General features: G+C 41.5%; 1 protein-coding gene across 1 annotated transcript in view; it reads right to left on the reverse strand.

Annotated features, from left to right (window-relative positions):
* cfap54 (cilia and flagella associated protein 54) overlaps nucleotides 1-23419 on the reverse strand; it is a 296945-nt gene that overhangs the window by 183315 nt on the left and 90211 nt on the right. Inside the window, exons 13-17 of the mRNA XM_043713181.1 lie at nucleotides 22916-23010; nucleotides 13125-13262; nucleotides 10795-10945; nucleotides 5619-5722; nucleotides 1497-1625 (exon numbers count right to left, since the gene is read on the reverse strand). Coding sequence (XP_043569116.1) covers nucleotides 1497-1625; nucleotides 5619-5722; nucleotides 10795-10945; nucleotides 13125-13262; nucleotides 22916-23010 — 617 coding nt within the window. The remainder of the gene's footprint in view (nucleotides 1-1496; nucleotides 1626-5618; nucleotides 5723-10794; nucleotides 10946-13124; nucleotides 13263-22915; nucleotides 23011-23419) is intronic.

Below are 23419 nucleotides of genomic sequence, written 5' to 3' on the forward strand. Positions count from 1 at the left end.
CTTTCTAGATCGTCGGCATCTTGGATCTCCAGTCACTCTTTATTTACATGTGCCTCATACTTAACACTGTCCAGCTGGCACAGAGCCAGCTCCTAGTGTGACCAGAAACCCTGACACTCCTTTTTATATCTGTCAGCCAGAACTCCCTGATTAGACCAGGTTAACAGCCCCAATCAGGGAATTCATATTCTGTCAGATCCACTGAGCTGACCTCATTCCAATCACTACAATATCCAGTAATCTTATTGAACAGACACCATTTTCTTAGCTGACATAGGAACATAGAAATATAGCCTTTCAGTCTGTAAGCCTGCTCTCCAATATTATATGCTCACAGCCAATCAAACACCTCAATGCCTTTTACCTACAATATTCCCACAACCTTTCATGCCATTGACAAATAAAAATTAATTCAATCTCTACTTTAAGGATAATCAAAGACTGAGCTACCATAGCCCTCTGAGATAGAGAATTCCAAAGACTCACCACTCATTCTGAGAAGGATATTTTACAATAAGATTATTAGTAACAGCCTTTTTCATTATTTATGATCTAAAATAGCCCATCCTCTAGTCAACTCTTCAACATGCTGCTCTAGAAAACTATCCTTAAGACACTCCAGAAACTTGTCCTCCACAGCTTTAGTGCTCAATTGGTTTACCCAGTCTATACTAAGATTGATGTCATCCATGATGGCCCAACATCGGCACCTCTACATCATTATTTGGAAAGTCCAGTAAATCAGACAAACTATGGGGAGAAATAGGATACTATTTGAAATGGGCACAGGCATCGCAAAAAGCAAAGTAATATACAGATTACAATGCAATCTAGTAAATTCATGCTCCCTATTCTTTTAGATGATTGTTGTATGCAACCAACGCTCCCCACTCTGTCCAATGACTGCACATCTCAGCCATTTTTGGGCAGCACGGTGGCACAGTGGTTAGCACTGTTGCCTCACAGTGCCAGAGAACCGGGTTCAATTCCCGCCTCAGGCAACTGACTGTGTGGAGTTTGCACGTTCTCCCAATGTCTGCGTGGGTTTCCTCTGGGTGCTCCGGTTTCCTCCCACAGTCCAAAGATGTGCAGGTCAGGTGAATTGACCATGCTCAATTGCCCGTAGTGTTAGGTAAGGGGTAAATGTAGGGGTATGGGTGGGTTGCGCTTCGGCGGGGCGGTGTGGACTTGTTGGGCCGAAAGGCCTGTTTCCACACTGTAAGTAATCTAATCTAATCTAATCATGATTACTGTCTTGTGCATGTTACAAACTTCTCTTTCTTGTCTCCTGACTAATGCCATGCCCACACTACGACTACAATTTGGTGGCCTATAAATAACTCCATGTCTGCTGCTCCATGCAGTTTCTTAGCTCCACCCAAAGAGATTCCACACATTCCTCTTCCTATCTGAGATCCTCTCATTATTATACTGATCCCATCTTGTACATCAGCAAAAAGCCCTCATCATTCAGATTATCTGGTAGTTTTGTTTACCTTTATGCAGCTTTTATCAATCAAGACGGATTTTTCTGTTGAAACAGTTGCTGAGCGAGCCATGCAAATACTATCCAATGCTTTTTCAAGCATTTTACATGCAATCTCAAGTTGTTCAGCTGGGTGCTTCTGAAAAAGTAACAATATAGTATGTATCAATTAAAGTCTTATAGTTTCATATAAAGAAGAAACATTCATAAATTCTGATTTTTAGATGTTGTACTTCCAGAATTTATAAAACAAAGAAAATTTAGTTGAAATCAGCTGCAAGTTCTTCTGAACTTTTATGTTAAAAAATGAAACAAAAATGATCAGAAAACCTGTCTTATTTGAGAAAGTCAGCAGTCACACAATATCAGGCTATAGTCCAAAAGATTTATTTGAAATGGCAACTTTCGGAGCGCTGTTCCTTTGTCAGGTGAAGTGATGAAGGAACAGCACTCTGAAAGCTTGAGATTTCATGTGTCATGTGACTTCTGACTTTGACCACCCCGGCCCAACATCGGCACCTCTACATCATTATTTGGAAAGTCCAGTAAATCAGACAAACTATGGGGAGAAATAGGATACTATTTGAAATGGGCACAGGCATCGCAAAAAGCAAAGTAATATACAGATTACAATGCAATCTAGTAAATTCATGCTCCCTATTCTTTTAGATGATTGTTGTATGCAACCAACGCTCCCCACTCTGTCCAATGACTGCACATCTCAGCATGGGGATCAATATCATGGATGTTACTTATGCACAGCCCATATCTCTTGTCCAAATGGTTTGGGGAGACAGGAAATCATGGAAGTCCTTTGTATGCTGAATCTTTATTGTCATAAGAATGACTGAACATGCAAGATGGTACGCACCAAGGCTTTTTAATAATGAAATAGAAGCCGAGGAGGAAGAAGTGAAAGTGAGAAGAGACATCCAGTGTTTAGTAGACACTCTAGAGGTAGTGGGAAGAAACAGCAGAAGTCAATTCCAGGAGGATCACTTGTTGAAAAAGGATGCAGTGAAGGAAGATGTGTTGTGACCATATGAATTATCAAGGTGAATCTTATTGGGGGGTGGCACTGTTGCCTCACGGCGCCAGGACCCCGGGTTCAATTCTAGCCTCGGGTGACTGTCTGTGTGGAGTTTGCACTTTCTCCCTGTGTCTGCGTGAGTCTCCTCCGGGTGCTCTGGTTTCTTCCCACAATCCAAAGATGCGCAGGTGAAGTGAATTAGCCATGCTAATGGTCCACAGTACTCAGGAATGTGTAGGTTGGGTGCATTAGTCAGGGGTAAAATGTAGGGGAATGGGTCTGGGTAAGTTACTCTTCAGAGAGTCAGTGCTGACTTGTTGGGCTAAAGGGCTGTTTCCACACTGTAGGGATTAAATTATTCTTATTCAAATGATCTTTCCTACCAACAGCAGCATCTATTCCTTGGAACATCAGTGCTAGATTTCATAACTTCCAATCTGCTTAGGATTTTTGAAGAACTTCTTTTTTACCCCTTTTTTACTCCTTCATTCACAGGACGTGGACATTGCTGGCGAGGCCAGTATTTATTGCCCATCCCTAGTTGCAGTGGATATGAAGTCACATGTAGGTCAGACCAAGTACGGGCAGCAGACTTCTTTCCCTAAAAGGCATTCATGAACCAGGTGAGTTTTTTTTTGTCACCATCAGACCAGTTCTTTATTCCAATTTTTATTGAATTCAATTTCTTCCACCTGCAATAGTGGGATATGAACTCATGTCCCCAGAGCATTGGCTGAAGTTCTGGATTGCTAGTCCAGTGACATTTTCATTACACACTACCTCCTCCGATAGCCAATACATCCACTACTTCTTATGCTACCTCTTGCAGAAGCCTATGATGTAAGCCATTAGATCTAGTGGATTTGTTGGCTTTCAGTTACAAAAGTTTCATTTGTGCATTTCTCAACTAATATTAAAATTAGCTTTAATTACCCACTATTAATATTGGAATTTAAGTGTATCAATCATCTTTTGGACTGCCCCATGTTACTTACAAACTCCATGTGAAATTATATCATAATCTAAATATTCCATTCCATTGGACTTTTCACTGTGCAACTACTTTGCCTGACCTAATCACACAATGCAAGACTGAAAAAAGAACCTCTTTCCTGGCTGATTTCATGATATATTGGCCTGGAAAGTATTGTGAGTGCATTCCATAAACCTGTCCTCCACACTACTTTGCTAATTTGATGTGTCCAATCTTTATGAAGATTAAAGATTCCCCCAATTATTGCATTATCCCTTGCTACATGCTCACTTTATATCGCATTAATACTCCGTGTTTCAGTACAGCTGGAGATGGCCTGTTAATTAGTCCCACACATAACATTTAGCTTTATTCTCTACCATGCTGATTCTTACCACTGGTCGTCTGAGCCAACATCATTTCTCACTACTGTAGTCAAGACATCTTTTATTATTAAAGTCTGCTACGACCCCATTTTTACCATTCTGCCACTTTTTACAAAATGTTTGGAGAAGTTTTATTTCTTTGCCACAAATCTTTCTTTTGACATTATTCATTGATGCACTATTAAACTCTACCCAAATTGCTGAAATTGACAATTACTTGCTCTTTGCTATTGGTATTAATTACTTCCATCTTCAGATTCCTAAGTTGTCGCTCTTTTGATCTTTTCCCAACAACCTTTTAGTTTAAAGCCTGATTCATAGCCCTAGTTATTCAATTAACAAGAACCCTAATGCGAGCCTGGTTGAACAGGAACACATTTTTAAAACACAACTCCCTCTTTCCCCAGTATTCATGTCTTTTAATCACATACTTAACCCTCTGACCTGGATGACTCTAGGTCAATGTGTGCACAGTTCAGAATTATTATTATGCTTTCACTTCTGCTTATTAATCAGTACCCAAGTTCCTTAAATGGGAGCACTCACCATGTATACATTAACCAGGACCAAAATGCTCTTCACAAACCCCCACATGCTGCACTTTCAGCACACTATGTCACTTCTATTTTCCGCCTAAATTGATTACTTAAGATTTGTATTCAATTACTCAAATTAATAACTAATTTAAAACCACTGTGTTGTGCATTCCACTGGCAGTGCTTAAGTGATTGATAAGGAGGCATCTACATGCCCATTTCTTCACAGATGCCACTCCTCCCTCATCATTCAATCTCTTCTGACTGAGAGGCCTATGGGTCTCTGCATGAACTTCTTCCTTTCTCCTCTTCCCTCAACTCAACCCAACTCTTCTTCCTTTTGCATTTCGCATACATAAGAAACGGAACCTGCCTGAACAATAAAGAAAGTGGAAGAAGACGGTGAAGATGAAGCAACATCTTCACTCGCAGCCATCAGATCATTAATTGATATTAAATATTTTAGAACGAGAAGGGTTGCAGCAGGCTATTGAGAGAGTAAAATTCTTCCCAGTCAGGATAATAACAGTGCACATGACCTACAACACAAATCAATGTCCATATATTCAAAGTACCACATGCCATGTGGAATATTGAATCTCAGCAAATTCTGTGTTGAAAACACCTGTTAATTTGTCTTGTTACAGCATGAAACACAATGAGGCTGTCTCTCTTTGTGCAAAGAGCCTCATTGTTCGATGACGTGTGACTGTATCCAGCAAAACGCAAGATGATTTCTCAGGTCGACAATTGCTGCCTGAAGTTTAGACGTACAGTCACCTTGAAAGCCAGAGCAGATATAATGTTACCATATATTATAGGTGATATAGATTAGATTAGATTTCCTACAGTATGGAAACAGACCCTTTGGCCCAACAAGTCCACACCGACCCTCCGAAGAGCAACATACCCAGACCCATTCCCCTACTCTATATTTATCCCTGACTAATGCACCAAACACTATGGGCAATTTAGCATGGCCAATTCACCTGGTTTGCACATCTTTGGATTGTGGGAGGAAACCGGAGTACTCCCAATGAATGGGAAATCCTTTAAGAAGCAAAAGCTCTGTTCCTGATTAAGAACAATTGAAAGGACAGAGGACGAACATTACACTGAAATGGAATCAGTCTGAATTGGTGAGAGGCATTTTATCATTCTTATTTCTTTCATGTTATTCTGTTGACAACTTTATAAAAAAACTCACCGCTAACACATTAATTGGAGTACAATGTTCTGTTTGCATTGATATTGCTGGAGTTTGTGAAGATGTTGCTGTGTCACTTTGAGTCTCACGTGCAGCAATATCACCTACAAATGCAAGTATTGAAATTGGTTATTACATTGTAAGTAATAGCTGAAGAGATATTTGCTGGAAGTAATATCTGATATTTTGCATATATAGGTTAATACCAAACTTAGAATGCAAAAAAAATCAAATTCAATGAAAAGTTCTGCACAATATGAGAACTTTTAAATTTGAACTTTAAAATGAATTAAAATTGGATATTACAACTTTAAACATTTGCTGTTTGAAAAATATGCAATTTCTAAAAAGCATAGGAGCAAACTCAAGACAAGGATTAATTTGGGGGGAACCATGTCCGAAGCCTATTCACTTACATTTTAGAAAGAAAAATCCAGGAAATGTATATACAGGGAGGAATCTAGTACTCTTCAGCATGGCAAGTCTGATGACAGTGGGGGTCATTTAATCAGGCGGAAGGTTGGGAGGAGGGGACCTGCCACCCTCCAAACTTCACCTTAAGGCCATGGAAGGAAGTAGAACACCTTTTAGCCCAGCATCAACTAAAGCTCTTAGATGGATGATGAGCCACTTAAAGACCCCATCCTGCCCATGGCATCTGGCATTGGAAGAGGGAAGGGCAGTGAATCTCATCCCACTGCCATTACTGTTGACCTCCTGATCCCTACCTCTCTCATTCCATACATCCATTCCCTTTCCAATCATTCCTCCTCAAGGTGGGTGTCATACCAGCAGCAGCCACCATGTCCCCAGTTGTGCTCCTGGGCACAGGTTCCTCGGAATGATGGTCATCAATAACCTGTCCTGGTCCACCCATGTCGATGCGATGGTCAAGAAAGCACATCTCTAGTTCTTCAGAAAGTTAAGGAACTTTGGCATGTCCACACGGACTCTTATCAATTTTTTATGTATACCACAGAAAGCATCTTATCTGGATACATCAGAGCATTGTATGGCAACTACTCTTCCTAAGTCCACAAGAATCCACAGAGAGTTGTGAACACAGTCCAGTCCATCATGCAAACCAGGCTTCCATCTGTTGACTCCATCTATACTTCCCATTGCCTCGGGAAAGCAACCAACATTATTAAAGAACCCTCCCACCCCAGTTATACTTTCTTCCAACCTCTTCTGTCAGGCAGAAGATAAAGAAGTTTGAATACACATATGAACAGATTCAAGATTCGCTGTTATCACACTTTTGAACGGGTTAGTTTAGGATTATGTTCAGTATGGACTGGTTGGACCGAAGGGTCTGTTTCTGTGCTGCATGACTATGACTCTCAAATGTTAATTCTGATCTCTCCCTCAGCAGCTGTAACACTGTATTTTGCACTCGGATCTGCTACCCTGACGGACTTTGAATGTACAATCTGCTTGTTCAGCACACAAAACAATACTTTTCACTGTATCTCGGTTCATGTGACAAGAATAAAATTAGTCAAAGAGATGGTAAAAGCTGGTAGCTGCCAATGGTTAGGGTTTCAGTGCCTTTGATCTCTGATTGCAGGGCAATGCCCTGCTGTTGGCTTGTGAAGTGCCTGAGTAGCATGAGATGCAGTGGGCCCTCTTGAAAAAAGAGGTGACACCAGGGTCTCACCACTGGCTAAAGAGCCTGCCTTACTGGCTGAAGTCATTACAAAGGTATCACCTTCTCAACCTCATCCCTTGCCTGAGGCATGATGACCCTCTGGTTAAACTACCACCAGTCATCTCTTTTAAATGAGAGAGCACCTCGACAGGCCACAGTGGGAGTTGTCTGCGCACTTCTGGTCCCTGTACTATAGGAAGGATAGGATTACACTGGAGAGGATACAGAGGAGAAAAGTAGGAGATCAAGGGGGGATTTGAAGAAATGATTTTTCACTCAGAGGATGGTGAAATGCACTACCTGGGAGGGTAGCTGAGCCAGGTAACCTCACAACCTTTAAGGTGAAATTTGAAAGGGTTCAGAAAGGATTTAGGGGCAGCACAGTGGCTCAGTGGTTAGCACTGCTTCCTCAAAGTGCCAGGTGCCTGGGTTCGATTCCTGCCTCAGGCAACTGTCTCCCCGTGTCTGCGTGGGTTTCCTCCGGGTGCCCCGGTTTCCTCCCACAGTCCAAAGATGTGCTGGTCAGGTGAATTAACCATGCTAAATTACCCATAGTGTTAGGTGTCTTAGTCAGGGGTAAACGTATGGGACTGAGTCTGGGTGGGTTGCTCTTCGGAGGGTCGGTGTGGACTTGTTGGGCTGAAGGACCTGTTTCCATAATGTAGGGAATCTAATCTAATCTAACCAGGGTTGGGGGATTTGAGCTATAGGGAGAGGTTGAATAAGCTTGGGTTGTTTTCCCTGGTGCGTCAGAGGCTGAGGGGTGACCTTATAGAGGTTTATAAAATTATGAGGGGCATGCATAGGATAAACAGACAAAGTATTTTCCCTGGGGTGGGGGAGTCCAGAACTAGAGGGCATAGGTTCAGGGTGAGAGGGGAAAGATAGAAAAGAGACCCAAGGGGCAACTTTTGCATGCAGAGGGTGGTACATGTATGGAATGAGCTGCCAGAGGAAGTGATACAATTGCAACATTTAAAAGGCATCTGGACGGGGATATGAATAGAAAGGGTTTGGAGGGATATGGGCCGGGTTCTGGCAGGTGGGTCGAGTTTGGGTTGGGATATTTGGTCGGCATGAACGGGTTGGACCGAAGGGTGTTTCCATGCTGTACATCTCTATGACTCTATATGCTTGGATGAGCATTTGAAATGTCCTAATATTCAAGGTTAGTGACCTGGTGCTAGAAGGTGGGATGAGTGTAGCTTTGGCAGTAGAGATTTGATGTGTCAAAGAGCCTTTTCTGTAGTGTTATGATTCCATGATTCTATGAGCCTGTCACCTCCACAAGATGCCACCTATGATATCTATTGATGTATTATGCATAACTCTAATCACTACTTTTTAAAAACTTATTACCAATCCTATGTTTGAATACTCAATATAATGAGTCACCAGAACCATTGAAATGATGGTCAGGTGGAAGAAGCAAATCTTCACTGGCATTGATACAGTGTCTTTGAAGTAGAAGCATGCCAAAAGACAATTTAAAGATGCACAACAAAAACAGATATTGAGCCAAAGAAGACATTAAGAGGAAAGAGAAAAACTTGTTCAAAGAGTTTTTCATCCTTGGTGTCATGGTTGAAAGGCATAAAAAAGTGTATCAACTTATTGAAACTTGCAGAGTTGTCAATAAACTGTTCAATACAAAAAAGTGGAGTTTAAAAAGTGTGAGGTATTTCAGAGTGCCTGGTTCTATAAAACCATCATAGCATTTGTGCCACATGACTGAGTTCCCAAGATATTCTTTTCACAATAACTTGCCTATTGCTGGACAGCTCCACCTACATGCAGAATGGAAATATTATTTATATTAAGTATAAAGTACTTCACTCAGATATTTATTTAAATAAGGTATTAACCACAAAAGTGAAATGTTTATTCACATAAGTCACTTAAGTGAAATGCTTATTTTCATAGGGATTTGTGAAGCAATATAAGTTCATCAGATGTTTGCTTTGTTTCAATGAGAGTGTGTTTTTTCAATAGTGACATTAACAATAGACTGATAACAATATTGTTATGTCATGTGATTCCTCAGTAACGTCCATTCTGGATATTACATGAGTTGGCATGGAAAGCAAAGTGCTAGAGGTAGTGGGTAAGGGCTATAAGCTGACATGGAGTTGAACAGAGCTGTAAAAGGGCATTGTGATTATAGGGGGAGATGATGAGGCACTGGAGCCATTATCAATGGCAATACAGTGGCACAGGGTTTATAGGCCATTGATTGGGTGCAGGTGCATAAGGAACCATGGGAGTGAATGCAGCAGCATTGGTTTGCAAAACATAATGAAGCATCATAGGGCTGGGTGCAGGGTAATAGGTTGACATCAGTTGACATAGATCCGGCATAGAGAATGAGAGGAGTATGAACTTTGAACGAAGTAATCCAGGCAGGCTTTCCACCCAGCCCACATTGGGAACTAGCAGCCTGTGTGTCTCAGTGTGGATTAATGCTGTTTGGTTATGTATCTTTGTATAGCTGTCAGAAAAGTGAATGGAAATTATATTTCTGTCCTGCTGACCACAAAATCCAGCCCATTATACCAAAAAAAACCATAAACTATGTACTTTCAATTAAAAAGTGCAGAAGAGTTCTCCCAAGTATCCTGGTCAATATTTCTTCCATTGCTAGCAGCATTAAAGTAAATTATCTGGTTCATAGAATCCCTACAGTGTGGAAACAGGCCTTTTGGCCCATCAAGTCCACACCGACCCTCCGAAGAGTAACCCACCCAGACCCATTCCCCGACTACACTACATTTATTCCTGACTAATACACCTAACCTATACATCCCTCAACACTATTGGCAACTTAGCATGGCCAATTCACCTAACCTACAAAACTTTGGATTGTGGGAGGAAATCCACGCAGACACGGGGAGAATGTGCAAACTCCACACAGACAGTTGTCCAAGGTGGGGAGTGAACCTGGATCCCTGGCACTGTGAGACAACACTGCTAACCACTGAGCCACCGTGCCGCCCCACGGTTATTATTTTGTTCTCTGTGGGACATAGCTATATACAAAGCGACTATGGCTGCTTCTATAATATAAATTATGCTTCAAAATGATTGGCTATAAAATGTTTTGTGACCTCCTGATTGTGAAAGGCTCGACATAAATGTAAGTATTTATTCTTCCTCTTTTGTTTTTACAGTTATAATATGTATGGCCATAAAATTTGCGACTATATATAAACACACATTGTCAACAATAAAATAGCTAATTTTTCATCATCTATTTGAGACCAATGATTAGAGATGATGAACAAAAATAGAAATTTCTGGAGAAGCTCAGCAGGTCTGGCAGCAATTGTGGAGAGAAATCGGAACTAATGCTTCAGGTCACGTGACTCTTCCTCAGAATACTCAGGATCCTCCCTTGAGCCACTTGATCCAAAACGTTAACTCTGATTTCTCTCCACAGATGCTGCCAGACCTACTGAGCTTTTCCAGCAATTTCTATTATTGTTTATGAATCATAGCGTCCTCAGTTCTTTCAATTAAAGATCGTACCTGGCTTTCTCTTGGATTTCACACTGGAGTCAGCCAGGATTTCAAGCAACCCTGCTGAGTACAGTGTAATATCGACCATCAGCACAGGGTCAATGTCTCCTAAGTTGCACCAAATAGTCACTTCCTGAAGTATGGACAGGATATGCAACCACTGAAAGAAACCAAGTAAACGCATTGACGTTAACCATGTGAACAAGTGCAGAAAACCAAAGAAAGGAAATTATTCCTATCCAAAAGGTTGAAAAATATTGTTACAGATATCCTCAGTAAAATAATGAATAGAAAGAGCTGGAGAGAACATGCACATTCACAAACTGAAAAGCAGAATATTGAAGATGCTCGAAGTCTGAAATAAAAACAGAAAATGCTGAAAATATCCAGCAGGCCAGACAACATCTGCAGAAACAGTAACAGACAAAGATTGATGACCTTCCATCTCCTGGGGAGACCAAATGCAAACTGGGTGAAACATCTCCATTCAGCCCACAAGCATGACCCTGACCTTCCTGTGTCCTGTCATTTTAATTCTCCACCTCACTTTCACTCAGAATGCTATACTGTTGTAGTGAAGTTCAACACCAACTTGAGAAACAGCATCTCATCTTTAATTAGGTGCATTATTGTCTATCATATTGCCAAGCATGGATTCAACAATTTCAGACTGTAAATTCTGAACCCTATTTTGTTTTTTGATCTTTGCATGTTTATCTGACTTCCACTTTCACAGATAGCAAATCTGTTTTCATCACATACTTTAGATTAGATTAGATTAGATTAGATTACTTACAGTGTGGAAACAGGCCCTTCGGCCCAACAAGTCCACACCGACCCGCCGAAGCGCAACCCACCCATACCCCTACATGTACCCCTTACCTAACACTAGGGGCAATTTAGCATGGCCAATCCACCTGACCTGCACATCTTTGGACTGTGGGAGGAAACCGGAGCACCCGGAGGAAACCCACGCAGACACGGGGAGAACGTGCAAACTCCACACAGTCAGTCGCCTGAGGCGGGAACTGAACCCGGGTCTCTGGCGCTGTGAAGCAGCAGTGCTAACCACTGTGCCACCGTGCCGCCCACAGCATTACCTCCATTCCCTTTTCTTGCATTACCTCCATTCCCTTGAGCTCTGGAAGACTATCTTTTCTTTCATCCAATCTATCCTGTCTTCGACCCTGTCACAGAGTTTCCTTTGTCTTGATCTCAGAGTGGAGGCACAAACTAAACTGTTCATTACCTGCAAGCTTTCCTGGAGTTGGAAAAGTAATTGGATCTCTTCCCAAACTTTCCTCACAATCACTCACCAACCCCATTTCACCCCCATCTCTGAACTCACCTCTCTAATTCAGCCCGCTCTTTCTGAATGTACTCAGAATTACATGACATGCAGATAAATAAACCAATGCAACTTTTCCCCTCAAAGCTAAGCACATTGATGTACTGAGTCAAACTTAAATGCAAAGGTATTTTCCATCCAGACAGTGCTGTTAAATGATGTGATACATTTGGAGGTATTTGCATAGTTATTATTGCATTTCTTACTGACATCAACAATAAACAATTTAGATGAACACAGGTAATATAATTTGCATGGCTGCTCCAAAGATCAGAATGAACAGCGTGCTAGTTCCAGAGGATCATTTCACATATGGACCTTGGATGACCACAAAGAAGAAGAAACTATTGGGAACACTGATTACAAATATAAAAATACAACTTGAAGAAACTCAGCAGATCAGGCAGCATTTATGGAGAGAAAAATATATGGTTTCAAATACTTTCTTGAAATGGAAACGTTTATCAGGAGGTGCTAGGTATGGAGCTCCACTATTCATACACACTCCTCTTGCTCCAGCACTACGTGAGTCTTCTCCTCTTTTCCAAACTTCTCATGCCTCCCTCCTTCTTTGATATTTTGCCGCAATTTGGGTCAAATCCTTCTTTCATGCCTTTAGTTCTTGACTTGCACAATCAACATACACATTGCACCATTATTCCTTACGTCATTAGATCATCTCTGCCTCCCACACCCTATCCACCACCATGACCTAACACTCATCTCATCCACTCCAATTCACAAATCCTACCACCAGTCACCACACCCTGCCATTTCCACATTATCACACCTCTGTACTTAGAGATAAATAGTTAATCTCAAAGAGATTGCATTTCTGAGGAAATGTAAATTGTTTCTCTATCTAACATTCTCACCTCAACTACTGAGTACTTCCAGCATTTCTATTTTTATTACAGATTTCCTACAAGCACAGCGTTTTGCATTTGTCATGCCTCATATATTAAATCTGGAGGTTAATAATTGCTCGTACCTTTCCAAGGTTATCAAGCTTCTTTAAAAATTTTGTGGAACCAGTAACCCCAAAGTTGCCTTTCTGTAGAACTGTCTTGCACTTCTGCCACAGAAAAAGAACAGCATCCACAACCATGTCGATATCTGGACTACAGCCCTAGAAATGGAAATAAAAATTTTCAATTGCATTGACAAAACAAATGTGTTAGAGAGAGTGCAGAAACAATTTACAAGAAAAGTCCTAGGAAAGGAAATTTCAGTTATGAGGATATTTTGAAGTAGCACAGGTGGCTCAGTGGTTAGCACTGCTGCCTCACAGCACCAGGAACCCAGGTTCAATTCCAACCTCGGACAACTATCTGCTTGGAGTTTGCATATTCTCCCGGTGTCTGCGTGGGTTTCCTCTGGGTGCTCCAGTTTCCTCCTACAGTCCAAAGATGTGCAGGTTCGATGGATTGGCTATGCTAATTGCCCAAAGTGTTCAGGGATGTGTAGGTAAGGTGCATTAGTTAGGAGTAAATGTAGAGTAATAGGGTAAGGGAAGAGGTCTGAGTGGATTACTGTTCGGAGGGTCGGTGTAGACCTGTTGAACCAAATGGCCTGTTTCCACACTGCAGAGAGTCTATGAGGCTGGAAAGGTTTTCCTTGCAAGAAGAAGGTTTGAAAAGACAGTCGACAGAGGTTTTCAAATTGTAAGCGGGCTTGATGGTCTAATGTAGCCCTATCAGTTGACACAATACCAATAACCAAATATGGACCAAACAGATCCATTCAAAAAATTTGCAAATCACTCAACAAAACATTTAATTGCAAAAGGGGTTACGCACTTGTAGATTAGATTAGATTACATTAGATTAGATTAGATTACATTACAGTGTGGAAACAGGCCCTTCGGCCCAACAAGTCCACACCGACCCGCCGAAGCGAAACCCACCCATACCCCTACATTTACCCCTTACCTAACACTACGGGCAATTTAGCATGGCCAATTCACCTGACCCTGCACATCTTTTGGACTGTGGGAGGAAACCGGAGCACCCGGAGGAAACCCACGCAGACACGGGGAGAATGTGCAAACTCCACACAGTCAGTCGCCTGAGGCGGGAATTGAACCCGGGTCTCAGGCGCTGTGAGGCAGCAGTGCTAACCACTGTGCCACTGTGCCGCCCACGATGTACTGTACTACTCAAAAAGTCAAACACCAATTAAAGGAAAAGGGAACTACAATTGCAAAGTTTCTAGAAGTACTCTAGAGTGAGAGTTCCTGGATTTAGCAGCGAGTACTGCTACAACCTCACAGGGAGAAAAGAGGATTTGATGAGATGATCTGCTCACACAAAGGTGCAGCCTCAATATCAGTTACAATTGTACTTCTACCAAATCTGCAGCACAACAGGAAATACAAAATCCTCTGCAAGCCAGACTCCTCCACTTCCCTTGAGAGCCATCAGCATTTTCCTCTATGTTGATTTATCAAGGGCCTCATCAAAGTTCATGTACATAACATAAACTGCATTCCCCATATTCATCTTCTTCATAAAACAACACAAGCAAGCAAATCAAGCATGCATTTACCTGATAAAAATCTCTGCTTGCTCTTCATTTGTCTGCATTTGTCCAAGTGGATGTTGATTTTCTTATGGGGGTTTTGCAACGGTTTTACAACCAATTATGTCATACTGACAAGTCAGTAATTAACGGGTTTATCTTTCTCTTTTTGAAGGAGGATGCAAAAGTATTAATCACATTGTCTTTTGGCACCACACACATATCTAAGAAGAATTGGAAGACAGTGGTCTCTCCACAATTTCTACTACTACTTTCCCCAGTAACCTAGCAGCATCTCATTTGGAGCAAATGATTAATGTAATTTAAGTACTCAGTCTCCAATACCTCCCCTTTGCCTTTTATTTATCTCTTCCAGTAGCCCAACAAATTCTAGGTTTATCATAGCTTTGGCAAAGTCTTGTGGCTTGATAAATCCAATGCAAAGTATACATTTTGTATCCCAGGCATGCTATCTGCCTTCATCAATGAATCTCTAATTGGACCTTCTACTCCATGACAATCCTTTCACTTCTGAAAGGTTAATGTGGAAAACTTGGATCAACATTCACTAGAATGGGTTTTACAACTTATTGTTTGGCAACCTCCTGAAGCATTCCCTGCTTGTATTTCTTATTGGAGAACTGTGGAAGATTTGCAGATTGAGAGTATGCCCACTTTTCCCAATGCCTCATGAAATATCCTTAACTTTACCAAAGCCTGACCATTAGGCTGCTGAATGGACCTCTGAAATTTCAAATCTAAATGTTGATCTTCCTTTTGTACACATCCTGTGCAGCCATAACTTTGTATGCCTCACTCTATTCAATTACCCTATGAGCTGTATATCCTTGTATGTCATGACCTGCCTGTACTGCATGCAAAACAAAATTTTTCACCATACTTAGGTATACGTGACAACAATAAATCAAATCAAATGAGAATAAATCAAGAAGTTTCATCACTATTATTGAGGCCGAAGGATTCTGCATAGAGACCACAATGAGATTGCAAATGGCAACTACCTTCAGAATGTGGTCACCTTTTGCAAAACTGCAGCCAGACTCAGCCAAAAGTCTTCGGTAGCAGGTTCTACAATTTTGGTGTAAGATCAAGTGACTGCCAGAAAGGATCTGCAGTAGAGATGTTTGTGAATCAAATGGACACAGTTGGTTGGGGTTGATCATGCTTTTTTTTCTGCCTTGCCAGGAAAGGCTTTGGTTGTCATAGACCAGATGATTTCCCTAATGTCCAATGTAGTCAACACTGACAGGATCCAATGGCACAAAGGTCCATGGCTGAGACATGACCTCCACATGTCCTCAGTTCAGTAGTCTGAAAATCCTGTTTTCACAGGTATGCAACAATCTTTCTGAAGATCCACAGCCCCTGCCTGCAGTGCTTCATAAATAGGTCCAACAAGTTGGGCAATGAGTGCAACTGAAGATCAAGTGCAAGTCTGTGGGATTTGGTCAGTGGTGAGGTACAATGTAAATTTTGGACTTCTGAATTTAAATTTTGTGTTTTACTCTAATGTAGTGTATTATTAAAAGCATTTGGAAAGTAGTGTTTAAGTGGTGAGTTTCTTTTTTGTCAACTGAATTTTAGGCTTAGGTAGGGTGGCAATACCCTCCATTGTGTAAGCTCAATAGGTAGCAAGCCAATAGGACTAAACCAGTTCTGTCGAAACAGATCACGAATGTATAAATTCTAAGTGCTTTAGGAGTTCTTAAGTGCAGCTTTATAAATGAACACAGTTGAAGATCGAGTGCAAGGCTGGGGAGTTTAGTTAGTGGTGAGTTAGGGGAATGTGGAACAGGTGTTTGTTCGCTTGTTTGCGTTTGCTTTTGCCCTTCCTTGCCGTGTAGGAATTGGTTCTCGCTCCACTACAGGGAAAGGAACTGAGAGATAGGCCACAGCAGCCTTGTGACATTAAGTGAACATGTTAAGTGAAACATAGGGTGGACAGTGACAGCCTTTTTCCTCAGATGGTGATGGCAAGCACAAGAGGTCATAGCTTTAAATTGTGGGGTGATATATATAGGACGGATGTCAAAGGTAGTTCCTTAACTCAGAGTAGTGGGGGGGGGGGGAATGCACTGCCTACAACAGTAGTAGATTCACCAACTTTAAGGGCATTTAAATGGTCATTGGATAAACATATGGATAAAAATGGAATAGTGTAATGGGCTTCAGATTGGTTCCACAGGTCGGTGCAACATCAAGGGTCGAAGGACACGTACTGCGCTGTAACATTCTATGTTCTATGCCAGTGTGACATCACAGATAAATAATTAGCAGGTGAGTATTTCTCTTTTCTACCTTTTCTGAAATTTCTACTATTCTTTACCATGGGGCAGCACAGTGGCTCAGTGGTTAGCACTGCTGCCTCACAGTGCCAGGGACCCGGGTTCGATTCCAGCCTCGGGCTACTGTCTGTGTGGAACATAGAACATAGAACATAGAAGAATACAGCGCAGTACAGGCCCTTTAGCCCTCGATGTTGCGCCAATCCAAGCCCACCTAACCTACACTAGCCCACTATCCCCCATATGCCTATCCAATGCCCGCTTAAATGCCCATAATAGTGAAAACAGCGCCAAGTGTCTCAGTCTTTCCTCATACGATCTTTCTACCATACCAGGCAACATCCTGGTAAACCTCCTCTGCACCCGTTCCAGTGCCTCCACATCCTTCCTATAGTATGGCGACCAAAACTGCACACAATACTCCAGGTGCGGCCGCACCAGAGTCTTATACAACTGCAACATGACCTCAGTACTCCGGAACTCAATTCCTCTACCAATAAAAGCCAGTACGCCATATGCCTTCTTCACCGCACTATTTACCTGGGTGGCAACTTTCAAAGATCTGTATACATATGGTCACCAAGATCCCTCTGCTCATCCACACTACCAAGTATCCGACCATTAGCCCAGTACCCCATCTTTTTGTTACTCTTACCAAAGTGAATCACCTCACACTTAGCTACATTGAACTCCATATTCTCTCCGTGTCTGCGTGGGTTTCCTCCGGGTGCTCCGGTTTCCTCCCACAGTCCAAAGATGTGCAGGTTAGGTGAATTGGCCATGCTAAAATTGCCCGTAGAGTTAGGTGCATTAGTTAGGGGGAATGGGTCTGGTTGGGTTAGGCTACTCTTCGGAGGGTCAGTCTGGACTAGTTGGGCCGAAGGGCCTGTTTCCACACTGTAGGAAATCTAATCTAATCTAAACTAATCATTTTAAAATATTCTACTGAAATTTACACTTTTAATACAGACACGTTGTCTTTAACTGTTTCCATAGTTTTTTTTAGCCTTTTGAATTTGGGTCTCCCATTGCTTTAAATATAAGGTTTTTTTAAATTTAATGGAATGTGACAGGCGAGCTGAAGCCAATCTGTTGTGCTATTGACAGGATATTAAAATTCCTAGATGCTTCTGGCTGCGTGGGTGAGTGTGTGGGAAGTGCCACCAGTACAAACAGCTTGAGTGCGGAGTCTTGGAACTTGAGCATCTGCTGGAGGCCATGTCAAATTGTACTAGTGCTGCCATCACAGATGTGGTCGAGAGAAGGGGAAGACTGGCAACTGAACACTCCAGGGTATCGGATCTTCAGGCAAGACAGGGTAGAGTGTAAAAGAGTAGGTGGTGTTGCATTATTGGTTAAGGTGTCAGTTACTGCAGTAGGAAGGGACAATACCTTGGAAGGGTCTTGAAATGAAGCTTTAAAAGATATGATTTGAAAATCACACAACACCAGCTTATAGTCAAACAGGTTTAATTGGAAGCACATAGCTTTTGGAGCGATGCTCCTTCATCAGGTGATAGTGGAGGGCTCAATCCTAACATACAGAATTTATAGCAAAAATTTACAGTGTGATGTAACTGAAAATATACATTGAAAAATTGATTGTTAAGTCTTTCATCTGTTTGAATACCATGAAAGTTTCACTTCTTTCATGTGTAAATTAAAAACCTTTTTTTTAAAGTGCATTCTCAGGTTAGCTGTTAACAATGGGTGATAGCTAGACAATATGTTGAAGGTGTTAGCCCCCTGTTTCTCTGACTATGCCACGATGTTTAGATTGATTCTAATCTAAAAAGTGAGATAACGGAGTTTTACATGAATGCATGCAGTTTTTGAGCAAAATACAATGTAACCCTGCAAGTACAAATTCACCCCACAAAATATATGTGTGCATGTGGGTCTTTGTCTGTCTGTGTGAGTGCGTTTTTTTGGGTTGGGGGTTGTGAGTGTGAGAAAGTGTATGTGTGTGTGTGTACTGAGTGTAGTGTCTTAAGTCTGTGAGGGAGTGCATGTGGGAATGTATGTCTGTTGGTGTCTGTGTATATGTGTGTCCGTGAGAGAGAGAGAAGATCGTGAGTGTGTGTGGAGGAGTGTCTGTGTGTGTGTATATATATAGTGCAATGGTTGTCACCTGTAATGTGACATGAACCCAAAGTCCCGGTTGAGGCCCTCCCTATGGGTACCAAACTTAGTTATCAGCCTCTGCTTGCCTTGGAGGACTTGTTTTGTGATTTACACATGAAAGAAGTGAAACTTTCATGGTATTCAAATAGATGAAAGACTTAATCAATTTTTCAATGTATAATTTCAGTTACATCACACTGTAAATTTTTGCTATAAATTCTGTGTGTTAAGATTGAGCCTTCCACTGTCACCTGATGAAGGAGCGTCGCTCCGAAAGCTAGTTTGTTTCCAATTAAACCTGTTGGACTATAACCTGGTGTTGTATGATTTTTTAACTTTAAAAAGATAAAGCTTACAAATAAAAAGGGGGCAGATACATTGTTTGGGACCCTGTAATACATTTGCAGCAGTCAGCCAGCCAGCACTAGAGAAGCAAATATTTAGGCAATTCACTGAGGCGTTTAAAAATAATAATACTAAAATAGGTTAATTATTTTAGGGAATTTCAAATTCTCCAGCATTAATTGGGATGATCACAATGTAAAGATTTTAGACAAGTTTGATTTTTGCAATGTATTTAGGAGAGCTTTTTATGCCAACACGTAGAAGACCCAATGTGGGATGGTACGCTGCTCAACCTAATTCTGGGGAACAAAGCTGGTAGTCGAGGTAGCAGAAGAGGTGCATTTAAGTGACAGCAACCACAACAAAGTATGATTTAAGTTTGTTACAGGAAAGGAAAACTATGTTCTGAAATAAAAGCCTTCAGATTGTGGGAAGGCAGATTTAATTAAAATAATGTAGGGTCTGGCAAAGTAGATTGGAAACAGCTACTTGTGGGAAAAACTACAACAGAACAGTAGAAGGCATTCAAAAAGGAATAGATGAGAGGACAAGTGCAACATTTTCCCTTTCAGGTGAAATGTGGAAGCAACAAGCCTAGACAGCCATGATATCTAGGAGTATTCAGAACTGGATAAGAAGGAAAGGAAAGACTTTTAGCAGATACAAAGGGAACAAATCAACAGAGGGACTCGTGGTGTTTTGAAAGTGAGGGGAGGAGCTAAGGAAAGCAATTATGAAACCAAAGAGGGGACAAGAGAAAACTCTGGTGGGTAAACTCTGGAGAATTTGAAGGTATTCTATAAGTATATTAAGATGAAGAGGATAACAGGAAATAATACAGCCCATTAGAGATCAAGGGCAATCTGTGCTTGAAAATGGTGAACAGTGATAGGGTGTTAAATGACTACTTCACTTCTGCATTCACTAAGAGGGAGGAAGATGAGAGTACAGAATTTAGGGTGACCAACTGTGGCATTCTTGAGCAGATTAACATAGGGAGTGAGGAAGTAATAGAGGCTGGATTTTTTCACGAGATCCTCGGATGCTGAGGAGCGACTTGATAGAAGCATATAAAATTATGCGAGGTATGAATTGGGTAGATAGTCAGAGTCTTTTTCCCAGGGTAGAAATACCAAATATTAAAGGCATAGGTTTAAATTGAGAGATTTTTTATTTACACTGAGGTTTGTAGGTGCCTGGATTGTGCTGCCAGGGGAGGGGGTAAAAGCAGAAATGATAGCAACATTTAAGAGGCGTTTAAACAGACATGGCAAAAAGATAGGGAATAGAGGGATATAGAACACGTGCAGACATATTAGATTAATTTAGAATGGTATCATGATCAGCACAGACATCGTGAGTCAAAGGGCCTATTCCTATGCTATACTGATCTATGCTCTATGTTATATGCAGATTGTTGGCAGGCTTAAAAGTTGACAAATCCCCTGTTTTGAATTAGTTGTATCCCAGGCTGCTTGGGAGGGGAGGGATGAAATTACATGGGTGATGGATCAAATTCCTCTCTGGCCAAAGGACGTGCCAGAGGATGACAACGTGGTTCCATTTTTCAAGAAGGGTAGTATAAACTAATGAGTCTCACATCAGTGGTTGGCAAACCAATGGAGAAAATTCTGAAGGACAGAATGCATCTCCTCTTGAAGTGGCAAGGTTTGATCAGGGATAATCAGCTTGACTTTTTCAGACTGAAGTCATGCCTAACAAATCTGCTGGAAGTTTTGGAGGAGGTAACTAAGTGTTTGACAATTGTAATGCAGTTGATGTAGTTTATATGGACTTCAGTAAAGCCTTTGACAAGATCCTACATTGGACACTGATAAAGAACATAAAGGCAGATGGGAGCCAAGTAACTTGGCAAGGTGAATGCAAAGTTGACTTAGTGATGGAAACAGAGGGTGATGGTAGAAGGCAGTTTGTGTGACTGGAGGCCAGTGCCCATTAGCATTCCACAAGCATCAATGCTGGGTCCCTTATCGTTTGCGAAGAGGGTGGAGGCTGGTTTAATAGTTAAGTTTGTGGATCACATGAAGTTGGCCATTTGGTTAATAGTGGGTCTTATGTTACAGGGGATATATATGGATTGATTGAATAAATCAGTAGCAGATGGGTGTAAGGCCATAAACTTTAGAAGAAATAACAAGACAAGGTGTACGCAGTGCAAAGCAGGACACTGGGAAACTCAGAAACAGAGGGATCTTTGGGTGCTTGTTCACAGGTTAATACAGTAGTTAAGGTATACAGAAGACTTGCCTTTATTAGTCATGGCATAGATTATAAGAGAAGGGTGGGCCATGTAGGAGCTGTGCAAAACTTTAGTTAGATCACAGCTGATGTACTGTGGGCAATTATGTATACCACTCTTTGGGAAGAATGTGATTGCACTGAAGTGTGCTGAAGACATTCACCAGATATTGCCTGGGTTTGAACCATTCTGCTATGAAGAGAGACTGAATGGGCTTGGGTTGTTTTCTGTAGAGTAGAGAAGGCTGATTACGAAACAGAGTGGGAAGAAAGCAGCTGTTCAACTTAGTTAAAAGGTCAATAACAAGGGACCATAATTTTAAAGGTAAAAGGCAACAAGTTTAGAGGGAGTTTAAAGAAATATTTTATTCACCCAGAAGGTGGTAGCACTCCGGAATGCACTATCTGGAAGAGTAGTAGACGCAGGAAACCTCAACATTAAAAGTACTTGAATAAGCACTTGAAATATCATAACATTCAAGGCAATGGGCCAAGTGCTGGAAAGCAGTTTTGGTATGTATGACTCTTATGATTCTATGTCTCCTGGCCTATAGAACCTGTGTGCTAGACGTTGCCTGTCATAAGCTAGTGGAAAAGGAGAGATCCACAGGAATATCTGCCTCTTTACACTGACACCCCTTCTCTTGTCTTCCTCTCCTTGGGGCCTCCTTCATTGACCCCTGCAGTTCTACTCCTCCTTACTTGTGTTACAGAGATTCCAAGGATGATCTTCTGCCTTGCGCCTTCTGAGGTACCAGTAGTGGCCTCCACTGAAAATAGCACTGCCAATACTGAAGAATGGTCAGCCAGCTCTGCTTGCAGGTGGGACATTTGTCTTGCAGGAGAGATTCCTATGAAGAATTCTCTTTGCAGGGCCTGGGAAACCATGTCTGAAGCCAGCAAACTGCAGGGCTGGGATCAAAACCAGACAGCGCTCTGGGAGATGGCTGTTGCAAGGCTGCTATCAGCTCCACGGAACAAGTCCATGAATATAACCATTAAATTCCACCTTATCTCTGTCTCTCTCTAAGAGAATGTTACCAGACTTGCTGAGCATTTCCATCACCTTCTGTTCTTATTATGGATTTTAATTCCTTTTTTTCTCCATGTTGCTAAACTAAACAAGCATTTTAAAGTTTCAAATATTGCGGCAAACTAAATAATTGGTGCACCTTTTCAATACAAAGTCCCGACTTGAAATATTTGCTGTAAAAATCTTAACACGTACCTCTAAAGGGGTACAGGTATATGCAAACATTGCTTCCGCTAGTATCACAAGATCATCACATGAGATGGTGGCCCCACCAGGTTGAAGTGTTCCTCCTGTAAGAAACAGATTAATCTAATATTAACCATAATTCGGCAATGGTCCATTTACCCTCCTAAAGAGATGAATTTTATATGATTGAAGCTGCATCAAAAACGACCTTGCTACATGCATGTGGTTTCAGTTGTCAACATGAGTTTCTGCACAGACACGGGTAAATGAACAGAAATTATTCACCAAGTACCTTAATGACCTTGCCTGCCTTCCAGAGTGAGGTTTTAGACTGTTTCCCTCTCCAGATTATACACAGTGACCATGAAGGAGATCTGAAAGTTCCTTCACTGGGGTAACTTCATGATTTTGTTCTGTTGGGAGGTAATACCATAGGCTTCCAAACCAGCATGGGTTGAGAACTCCTAACGGCATCAATCTCAGGATCAATGGAACATGCAAGCTTCTCCACTG

This window comes from Chiloscyllium plagiosum, chromosome 23, assembly GCF_004010195.1.
Source record: "Chiloscyllium plagiosum isolate BGI_BamShark_2017 chromosome 23, ASM401019v2, whole genome shotgun sequence".
Taxonomy (NCBI): domain Eukaryota; kingdom Metazoa; phylum Chordata; class Chondrichthyes; order Orectolobiformes; family Hemiscylliidae; genus Chiloscyllium; species Chiloscyllium plagiosum.